Source organism: Takifugu flavidus, chromosome 20, assembly GCF_003711565.1.
Source record: "Takifugu flavidus isolate HTHZ2018 chromosome 20, ASM371156v2, whole genome shotgun sequence".
In the NCBI taxonomy this organism is placed as follows: domain Eukaryota; kingdom Metazoa; phylum Chordata; class Actinopteri; order Tetraodontiformes; family Tetraodontidae; genus Takifugu; species Takifugu flavidus.
In genome coordinates this window covers 10806556-10817898 of record NC_079539.1, presented here as the reverse complement: position 1 = coordinate 10817898, position 11343 = coordinate 10806556, and the positions used below count along the sequence as shown (strand labels likewise).

General features: G+C 46.6%; 1 protein-coding gene across 2 annotated transcripts; it reads left to right on the top strand.

Moving 5' to 3' along the window:
• The first annotated feature begins 306 nt into the window (after positions 1-306).
• il6st (interleukin 6 cytokine family signal transduce) lies at positions 307-10759 on the top strand. Of its 2 annotated transcripts, none has more exons than XM_057018683.1 (16): positions 307-505; positions 1167-1242; positions 2189-2473; positions 2599-2743; positions 3128-3285; positions 4144-4298; positions 4788-4947; positions 5266-5333; positions 5977-6232; positions 6488-6658; positions 6999-7100; positions 7968-8114; positions 8207-8347; positions 8499-8595; positions 8795-8876; positions 9551-10759. In XM_057018683.1, exons 2-16 carry the CDS (start codon positions 1179-1181, stop codon positions 10109-10111), a joined length of 2592 nt encoding a protein of 863 aa, XP_056874663.1. In that variant the 5' UTR covers positions 307-505; positions 1167-1178; the 3' UTR covers positions 10112-10759. The 2 variants fall into 2 exon arrangements, with proteins under 2 accessions (XP_056874663.1, XP_056874662.1); XM_057018682.1 differs by having other exon boundaries at positions 343-505; positions 1131-1242.
• The last annotated feature ends 584 nt before the right edge of the window (positions 10760-11343 follow it).

Genomic DNA, 11343 nt, shown 5'->3' with positions numbered 1-11343 from the left:
ATGTTGGACGGATGAATAGATGGATGTATGGATGGATAAATAAAAGGATGGATGGAGGGATGGATGGTAAACATGCTATGATTACCACGTTGATGTCCCCCAGGTTGTTCGTCCTGTGTTTGGACATTGTTCTTTGCAGCGGTGACCCCAGGACGTCCTGTCCTGGACAGTGCTGTCTACCCCAGAAGGGTGGAGACTTGCCGGGAAACAACTACGTCACCACCTGAGACGAGCTGGTGACGTAGTTGACAGACAGCTTTACAGACCAATCCCCTTTTTCAACACGCATAGACTCCGCCCATTTCTATTTAGATGTGACGCAGTGTCTGGAGGGTGGATTGCTGCTCTAACGGGAAATGGGTGTTTCTGCTCCAACGCCCCCACCGAGTCGGCTAGCGGGGCAAAAAAAATACCCTCCAAGAATTGGACAATAAGTTATTATTAGACTTATTGTCGTTACCGTGTAATGTTTCCCTCGTTGGTGTAGCCCTGGAACACCGTTTAGGTGAGTTCTGATCCTGAACTTTGATAGGCTGTTGTTAGCGGTGCTAGCATTAGCTCCTCATGGTCGTCTCAAACAGCTTTGGTAAACTAACCGCGGCGTTTAGTGGCAAAAATCTGCCGCGTTGTTGTGTAAGACGGGTGTTGAATTGCCCCTGGAAGCAGGGTGTGAGCAGGAGATGGCAGATCTCCCCGGCCAGGCTGGAATCGGCCTCGGCTCCTGTCGCCCCGGGGAGGTAAACACCAGCCCGGGGACACTGTGGCTTTAACCGCTGTCGGGTCAACAGCAGCCCCGCTTAGACCTGGTTCGGCTCATTTATGTCCTGTCTCAATGACATCTGCCAAATCTGTGGTGAATCTGCTCCACATCTTTTTAAAAACTAAGCTTCACAGTTATAGGAGTGATTTTACTTTTCAATTTTATTTATTTAATATCTAATTAATTATCTGTGTCAGGTTTGACAGGTGTGTTTATTTCAAAGGAGACCAGATCCAATACCTGCAATTGTAATCTGATTTATTTATTTTTTTATTACCAAACATGTCATAACCTTCCAATAAGTGAGGTCGGAAGCCTCAGAGGGTCTGCGTGACAGAAAGCTGTAACGTGACAACTTTATCTTTCTGAGGCTTTCATGCTGTTCGTGGATGTTCTCTTCTTCAAGTGCCTCGTCGCCATGGTGCCGGGGATGCTGTGGATGTTGCTGTTCGCTTGTCTTGTTCCTGCATCACCTGCAAGAGGTGAGCAACATTGATTATTAACAACATTACATCATTCAGGCCTCTCATTTAAAAAAAAAGAATTAAAATGTGCTTTAGCTGTATATTATCTTGTATGGCATCGACGTTTCTGAACAAAATCATAACATTCATCGCCGAGTCATTGCCCCCCCCCATCCAGTGTGAAACCCCACTGCTGCCTTCTTATTGGTTGGAACTCTGATTGGTGTGGTGAGCCGCTGGTTCTCAACTGTTCGTCTACGTTTCTGAGAGCTTTTCTGGACAGTAGGAGGCCTGTTAACGGTCTGCCAATAAACATCGCCCCTTCGAGGCAGAGATTCTTTTACACAAGAATCTCTGTCTCAAGAGAAAAAATATTTACTCAGGTCTGGCCTGCAGTTACTCCAAGTTCTGGTTCTGGATGTGTTTATGCCGCATTCAGCCTAAAGGGTGAGTTTTCTTGAAGGGCTTTACTCCAGGCGCTCATCTGTTTGAGGCCATTTATGGTGCTGACATGCAACCGGCATCTATTGTTTCGATAGAGGAAAGGTGGAACTGGTTCAAACAGCAGTTTGTGAAAGCTTCAACGTGCAGGTGTGAAACCTATAACTGGATGTAGAGCTTTATTTCAGATCCCTTCTTTAGAAAATCATTTAACAGATTAAGGCAGGAGCCACAGTGCTTTCAGACTCTTGTCCTGGTGAATGCGTGGAGCCTCTCAGCCGCCGTGTTTGCCTATGAACTGGACTTTAGACAGGTTCTCCTGCCAGACAGTGATTGATACCCTCACAGAGCTGAGGTCTTCCTAAACGCTGGATTACTCTCTGGATCTGTCTTTCCTTCTGTTTCTCTTTTCAGCATCTTCACTTAGCAAGTTTTAATTTATCGGATCGACAGGAGTCTGTGATTGCTGTTACCTTGTTAGCGTGTAGCTCATGTGGGTTGGGTCTCCTGCTCTGGTTTCCAGGTAATCTGGTGGTAGTCCCACAGTCTCCAGTGCTGGAGATTGGAAGCAATTTCACAGCAACATGCGTGATCGTCAACGGGAAGGACCTGACGGCTGATGACCTGTACTGGAACCTGTCTAAGACGACTGTTCCAGAGGAGCACTACACCAAGATCAACAGCACGGCTGTCAGCGTCACCATAGCTGTCACTGGTGAAAAAAAGGAGTGGTTGTACTGCCACAGCAGGAGGGTGTCCCCCATCAACCCCAGAGGGTCTACTCACGGCATCCTTCTTAAAAAAGCCTGTAAGTTTGTCCATTTGAATCATTTTTCTTCTCCGTCTGCAAGTGTTAGATCTATAGAACAGTGTCACAACCTCCCAGGATTCTACACGCTCTTCCTGTTCAAATCATGTGAATTACATTTACAGATCCTCCAGGAAAGCCTGAGAATTTGTCCTGCCAGGCAACTCAGGAGAAATCCTTGAAAGAGTCCATGAGCTGCCGGTGGGACCCCAGTGGACGCCAGACCAGTGACGCTCCGACTATGTACACGCTGACAGTTGTAGTCATTCTGTGAGTCTTCTGCGCAAACCATTTACAATGAAGCGTGTTTAAACCTCAGGTCCAAATTAACACGGTGACACGAAGATGCTGTTCTTTTGTTACCCCGATCTTTAGAATTAAATCCTTTATTGCTTGAGTTTTGTAGGCCAGTATAATTTAGCGAATTTCAACTTTCTACATCAGCTTTAAGGAGTGTAAGAAGTGAGTGTGAGCTCCAGCTGGTCAGCTGTCCTCGCCTTGTGTGTTTGGTTGGACTTTTCCTGTAAGCAGTATTGACATGAGGAGCAGAAACCCGCCAGGTCTTAGATGATGCCTCCACCGACTGTTGTCTCGGTCCTTGTGGATCATGTTCTCTTTAATCCTTTTACCATTGTTGGAACGTTCTTTTGACAGGGAAAGGAACTACACTCAGGAGACAAACAAAAATACGGTCTCCATCGAAAAGATGGAAGTTTACCCATTCCATATGAATCTGGACATATGGGTGGAAGCCCACAATATACTGGGAAGAGCTGAGTCTGAGCATCTGCAGCAGGAAGCGGACTGGTTTGGTAAGCTAATGCTCTCAGTGTACAATGTTGATCTATGTGGTGGTGGCGATGGTGAGGATGATGAAATTTGCTGTTCAGTCAGTCACAATAACACAAATATCAAATTACAATCATTGTCAAAAACCAGCTGCCTGAAAAGGCACCAGCAGAAGCATAATGCTAATATTTATGCCCATGCAGCATCTTCCAATATAGAAAAAGAAAATAAACAAACACACAAAAACATAACTGGACTGGAAAAAAAGTTAACAGGAGTAGAAATTCATTAAATAAGAGAATCTTTTTAAAGTAATGAACCTATAAAAGGTGACCTACGGCCAGAGCCTTTTGTTGAAAACTACAAATGAACTACACATTAATAAATCCCTGTTAGCGTTCTTCCACCGCTCCTCAACAACAGATATACATCTGCATTTAAAGGACAAGAATTCCTTTACTTTTTCCCAGAACTGTGCATATTTGTATCATCTGCAAAAAAGTTCAGCGACATAAAAATAATTATTAAAAATTATAATATCACACACCTTCTGTAAATCAATATAAGTAGGGACTGAGCATTTTCAGCTGCTTTTGCTGTTTCGTGTCCAGTGCTGCACAGGTGGTAGCTGTAGTATGGTAGAAGCCATACTGGTGGGCACCAACTGGTTTAGATTTATCAATAGAAGATTCCCTTTGTTTACCAAATATTCCTTTTTAATATTTTGGAGAATTGTGGGAAAAGACACACGTGTATGTTATGAGTGCATGCTTGAATGTATAGTGATAGAAGATCCTTCAATCACAGGAGAGCTGAGTGTTGTTGCTCCCCTGAGCCCTGGTAGTCTCCTCTTCCTGAAGCTGTTGTCTCTTCTGTTGTAGTGAAAACAAATCCTCCATCACCCATCAAGGTCATTTCAGAGGAGAGTTTCCCCACATCCCTCCTCACCCGCTGGACCCCCCCTATACATGAAACATACATGCAATTGGTATATGAGATCCGTCTGTGCGCCCAAGGAGATCACAATTGGACTTATGTAAGTCTTTCCGGGCTTTCGGTGATAGCCTGTGTGGCGTCTGCAGCATCCTGTCAGATATATGTCCATTTATGTTATCAACATTTATATTTGGAATATTATATTTACATTTTAAAGCTAAGATGATTTAGGATATTGAGCTTCTGCTACATCTCGTGTCTGAAGGTTAATCTTTATTACCGGTATATGGTCAGTGAGCAGTCGTGACTCTGTCAGAGGTGCAGACAATAATGCTAACATTGACCCGCCGACCTGCTTGAATGTCAGTAAAGCACCTGAAGATGAAACCTCAAAGCTGCTGTATATGGTCAGCATGCTAAAACATGTGCTAATCACTAGTTATCCACCCGTTCTTGTCTTCTCCTGCAACACGTTGAGTTTTCTTAAATGTTAGCTAGCTAATTACAGCCAAATCACACAAATGATTTTTCCAGTCTGTTTCTGTGTGGACTTGAATCGCTCCTGACAGGTGTGTTCTCTGCCCTTTAGGTTCCACTTACAGACACTGGCAAAAACATCAACTCCTTCAGACTGCAGAAACTACGACCAGGCACGCTGTACACCGTTCAAGTACGCTGTAGAAATGCCCGACCTGGGCCGTACTGGAGCAACTGGAGCGCCAACGCTACCAATACAACGGCAGAGGACAGTGAGTTGCACTTCTGGAGCTTTAAGCTTCTTCACTCACCAAGCTCTGGGTTCTGCTGAAGCTTTCTTCCCTGCAGTATCTTTAAAAACCAGTTGATAGTGACACTATTTGAATGGAAAGTGTCATTAAAGAGGAAAAAGACTCATTATTGACCACGAAGAGCACCTGACAAATCTGGGTTCACCCTTTCACATTCAGCGTGTTGAATGCAATGATGCTTTGAGCATTTGCTTTTAAGTAACGACGTATTAAAGCTCAATTTTTATCTTTCTGTATGATGATACTAAAGATGTCCTGTTATTTCTGTCTTCTGCTTAGAACCATCCAGCAAACCTAATTTATGGAAAATTGTTACAAAGGATGGATGGGTGCAATTGGTTGCCAAGGTAACGTCCCACTAATATTGCTGTATGCATTCAAAAGCATCACACTCCAGACAGTATAGAAATGACTTCATCCTCTTTGGTGGGGATTTACATTTCTGGCTGGCTTCACTATGAATTCTGTCAGCATATCTCTGCGCTGCTGCCAGCGTCGGCTCTTTATTACCTATAGTAATTAGAAGCATGTTTCCCCACTCAGACCTTAAAGATTTCAGTTTTATGAGCTGGAGAGCTCCAGTCAAAGAATGTGGAGCCATGGACAACATTTATGGTATGTTGCTGTCAGACGCAGAGGTCATATTTGATCCCTGGACTTGATGCTGTTAGCAGGGGCTGATTGTTAGCGAGGCTGGTTTCCTCCAGGATCTAACGCAGCCTTGAGGTTAACAACCAGGAAGTAGCTAGCACCAATGAAAAGCACAACACTAGTTGATTTATTTCAATAAAGGATGTAATGATGTAGCCAGTTATTATATCTGAATTATGCTGTTGAGAAAATCTTTAGGTTGCTCAAATTGAGAGATTCACATATTTCCAAGTGGATGTTTCAGGTGTAACCGTGGGACTGTTCTCGGCCATGTGGTTCTGGTTCCCGTGCTAATATTGTGTGTGTAAATTAAACTGTGTGTGTGACCTGTCCTGCCAGGATCCAAAGTTTTCCAATGGGAGGATCACAAGCTTTGACCTGAAGATCGAACCCTTAAATGACAACTTGAAGAATGGAAGTGCAGTGTGGGAAAAAATCCTGGTCAACACGTCAGCGACTGGCGGCGGCTCGGGAGGACACAACCTTCTGAAACGGGTCCTCCTTAATGACAAGCCCATGAAAATTTCTGTCACTGCCATCAACTCAGTGGGAGCATCTCCTTCGGCGTCACTCGTGATCCCCGTCAAGACGTTCGGTAGCTGATTGTGCTGACACGCTTTTGATTAAACAGTTGATCCTTTATGCTCATTTTTAGCTGCTAAATTCAGTTCTTAAAAGTAGCCAAGCCTCACAATGGAGTAGAAGTTAGGCTGTACTTATCTCAACTTGTTGCTTACTTTAAAACTACTTTTCTGATGTGAAACATGAGTCATTTCCATGTACATGTTGATATAAATGCCCAGAAGCTACTGAGGAGCAGGTTGTGATGTTTGTGATGTTTCTGTTGAAGAACCCCCCCCTGTGGAGGATCTGGAGGTGAGGCCTCATGGTGATCAGCTGGAGCTCAGGTGGAAGCCATCAGGCAGAAGAGCAGCCTCAGAATTTGTGTTGGAATGGACGATTGGGGATCAGGTGGACTGGCAGAGGGAGAGCAGGGGCACCACAAGAGGTCTCATTGAAGGTGATGTTCTGCTCAAGTTGATTTCACTTCCTACTGATGAACAATAAGGCTCCAACAGAATTCCCAGTGCAGAAACAGGACATTTAGGTTTCTGAATATGTTGAGCCAAAGTCAAGAAGAGGAAACTCAGAAGGTTCCAGAGCGGAGCCAAAGCAGACGATCAGACCGATATGGGCGCGTATATTCAGCACTGCTAATGTGATGACGAGGATGAAGATTAGAAACCAACATTTTAGTTTTCCATTCATTATCAAGGCTGTGTTGTTGGCCTCTGTGAAGGGGCACTAACGGTTGTCCGTGGTCTCTCAGAGCTTTTCTAACATGTGAATATCTCCTCCAGGTAACCTGGAGAGGTTCGTTTGCTACAACATATCAGTGTATCCGATCTACTCTGGATGGATCGGCAAACCTCTGACCAAACAAGCCTTCCTGGAGCAAGGAGGTGAGCCAGAACCACACAAGAAGAATCCTTTACGAGCCCACAGGGAGAAGAAATGGATGTTTTACACACGGTTGATCCAAATGGATAAAACCACCTCAGTCCTTTCTGTTCATCACACTTCAGCCCTTCATGCTCTGGTCATCATCTTTGCTGATGCCCACGTTCTTTATGTTTATCTCCCCCCACTTCCCCTGAGTGACCATCAGCTCAGAGACTTCCTGTAAACCTCCTTTCTGGTCTCAGGAGAGCCAAAGCCAGTTTGTGAGCGGCCAGGATGGGGCTGAGGCAGGGTAGTGTGAGCTGCTCCTCACTGACGGCAGTCCTCTCCTCTGGCCAATCAGAGCATTAAGAGTCCAGCAGCAACATAGTGGGATGGACACAGCACATTTGGAACCCAGCTGAGCAGCTTCGTAACAGTTTTCTTTCCCTTTCCACCATGAGTTTTCCACCTTTCTCTCCTCCCTAGCTCCATGTTGGGGCTCAGCTTCTGTACTTACTTTCTCCTTACTTTCTTTTTTTTTTTTAACCCTGCTGTGAGTAGGCTAATTCTTCTCCTCAGGCCTCTTTTCTCTCTGGAGTGTGTCCACATACCTCCACTAATGTTCCCTCATCTCTGTCCCTACTCACCTTCTGCACTTCCTCTCCACCTGCGTTGGTCCCATTGGTGGATGTTGGTGTCCAGCAGCTCACACAAGCCACGTCCTTTTGTTTTGGACTCATTTCAGGAGTTACTCTTGCTCATCTGATGTGTTCTGGTTATTCCATAGAGGACACAGAGGGCTGATCTTGTGTGTTGGGTTGACTAGATGATGTACGTATGCTGTACGAACTCCGTGGGTCTACATGATGTGGCTGTTGTGGTTGCAGTTCCGTCAGAAGGTCCTGTGGTTGTTGTGAAAGACAGACCGGGACATAATGAGGCAGTGCTGGTGTGGAAGGAGATCCCCCAACACAAACGCCGAGGCTTCATCACAAACTACACTATATTCTATTCCAGTGGTTCTAACCTCCACAGTATGTATCCCACACACACACACACACGCACGCACACAGGGTCTCCTGCATGTCTGATTGTGTGTTTTCTTTTGTGTGCTGTTGTTGTGCAGGCATCACTGTTCCAGCTAACGTCACCTCGTACTCTCTGAGGTCGTTGTCAGGTAACACCAAGTATGACACGTGGATCGTGGCCTCAACCATCAAGGGGTCAGCCAGGGGATTTAACCACTCCTTCACCACCCAGAAGTATGGTGAGCATCGTCCTCCAACGCCTGTTGCTTCCTGACACGGGCAGATTAAGGATGAGCAGACGACCACACATCTCCACTGTAGCAGAGGAGATTTTTTCTTTTATTCACACTTCCAACATAAACAAATGCTTTGGTTCTGTGTCTTCTGCAGCTGCAGGAGAGATCGAGGCCATCGTTGTTGGAGTCAGTCTCCTGTTTTTCTTCATTGTTCTGATCATGATGCTGCTGTGCATTTACAAAGAAGACGTGTAAGTTTCATACCTGAGAGAACCTAATGTGGCCTCTCCTAGGGCGCACGGTCGGCCTCGGCCAGAGTGTAGCCCCTGGTCCTAACCTACAGAATGTTTCTACCACCGATGAAAGTGCCTCATTAATTATGGGAAATCACTCTTATTCTTTGTGTTGTTGAATGTTACGTAGACCCATAATCTATTGTTAATCTTCCAGGATCAAGAAGAGCCTTTGGCCGCAGATTCCAAACCCCGGTGAGAGCACTATTGGGAACTGGTCTCCTGATTATCCCATCAAGGTAACGTAAACAAGTCTAACCTGATTATGCGCTCGCCGTGCTTCATTCAACAACAGTGTTGCTTCAGACTCGGCTAATGTAATTCATTTAGAGCTCCAAATCACAACCATTGTTGCCTAAGAGGGTTCATAATCTGCACAGTTGTGACCCCCTCTGACCTCTGACCCTCAAACCAGGCCAGGCAAGGAACCTGCAGGAGAGCATAAGATGGGAGACAGATGTGCAGTAGATGCCACATGCAGAGAGCATCAGTGTCAGAAATCTGTATCTGTAGATTGTAATTACAGATAGTAGAGATGTAGGAGTTTCTGTATGAGGATGAAGGAATCCATGGTAGTAGGACAGAAGTCCATGGGCCCAGCAGCATCTTCAGACGTCCACATGTGGAGCTCTTCAGGCCTTGATGCTGGTGGTCTTGTAACTACGTCCTCGATGCCTTAAAGTGAAAACATTTCTTCCAAATAACACATAATTTAAAACCAAGAACTCCAGAAAGAGTCCAAACTGACGGGCACAATATGAGACTGAAATTCGGAGGGTTTTTCAGCCTGTGACCTCTGTGACATCATCAGTTTGGTGTTGCTGGGTCACATGACAGGGGACCCTCAGAAGTGGGTGTGGAACTGTTATTTTTCTCTGACCGGAATTCTTTTTGTAACGTTTGTCTCCTGCAGGCGGAGTCCCCCAAGGACAACTGTGTGTCGGGCATCACGGTGCTCACTGTGGACGTGTGTGACATCAAGTGTGTGTCGGAGGACGACAAGGCCAGCCTGACTCTGAAGAGGGACAAGTACCTGTCGGAGGAGCACAGCAGCGGCATCGGCGGCTCCTCGTGCATGTCCTCTCCTCGCCACAGTGTGTCAGACAGCGATGAAGGCAGTGACGTGGCCGACACCACAGCCAGCACGGTGCAGTACTCCTCGGTGGTGGCCGTCAGCGGGTACAAGGGTCAGACCCCGAGCTCCAAGCTCACGCAGGTCATCTTTAGCCGCTCCGAGTCCACGCAGCCTCTGCTGGACTCCGAGGAGCACCCCGACGAGGTGATGGTCGGCAGCAGACAGTCCCAAAATGCCCCGCAAGAAGCGAGCCTCACAGAGGAGGGGGGCGGTCAGCCAGCGGGGGGGGCTCTGGACTTTGATCCCATAATGGAGGAGCCAGGGACATCAGAAGAGAGCCACCTGGTGGCCCCCGCTTCCACCTACATGCCTCAGCCCAGTGGCTACAGACCACAGTGATGCATCAAACTGCGCCTTTCAACTAAACCTGAAATAAGACCTCTGATTCATGACATTATTCTGTATTGTAAACTGTCAGCATCGCGTCCTGTACGAATAACAAAACTGACTTTCATCTTTGGGAGGTTTCTGCCAGGTAAACCCTAACCCTGTAAATACTCCCCCTCCTCCTGATTTCAACACGATGGCTTCCTCCACCCTTTAATGCCACAGTATTAAAGACAGCAAAAGTCCACTTTAGCATACAGAAGCAAAACGGACGCGTCTGAGAATGAAAGCTTACATTTTAATGTCGGGGCCCTTGTGGGGCCATGTCCATATGTTTCTTGGCTGTCACCTGTAATAATGAGCAGGTTCTATCAGGTGCTTCTGTGTCCTGGAGCATTTAACTGGTCCCAGTTTGCTGCGCTGCTGGAACGTCGCTGGTCAACACCTTTCAGACTGTTGCAGAGTTTTTCACTGAGTTCTTCTCTCATTTCTGCTCCAGATTCACCTGAGCCAAAGTCAGGAGGTTGCGTTTAACCTGTTACACAATGAATGTGGGGGGGGGGGAAGCTTCTTTTATTCCCTCAACACTTGCTGGTGGTCGTCAGACTCATCTTTGCAACGTTGCACGTTATCACCCATCAATAAATGTTTTCAATATTCTCTTCTTGTAGTTTTTGAATGAAAGGCATGCACATTCATGGCGGTGCTGGTTCTGTTGGTGCTCAGCTGGGCCTGGATGATGGATCTTCCCCCAGACGCCATCAGACCATGCTCACCTGCTGGAGACGTCCACAGAAAGGACATTCGGGTGTCGCAGAAGGAAACTGTTCTCATCAGGGACAGGCTGATGCTGAGCAGAGGGACGGGTTCTCGGATCTTCTCTGATGGTTGGAGTCCTTCACAGGTGGAGAAGCCCCATCAGTCCTGCAGCAGTAAAGTGTCCTGAGACATTCCTGTGTCCACCAGAGGTGTGAAGGACACGACATGAACGAAAGAAGAACGGTACCAAAACACCTGGGCCTTTCTGTGAGCTTCCCAGTCCCTCACCCAAAGTTCCAGGTGGAGGGTCTGGCTGCTGCTGCTCTGATGCTGCTGCTGCTCCTCTGATGCTGCTGCTGCTCTGCTACTGTTGCTGCTCCTCTGATGCTGCTGCTGCTCTGCTACTATTGCTGCTCTGATGCTGCTGCTGCTGCTCCTCTGATGCTACTGTTGCTGCTCTGATGCTGCTGCTGCTCCTCTGATGC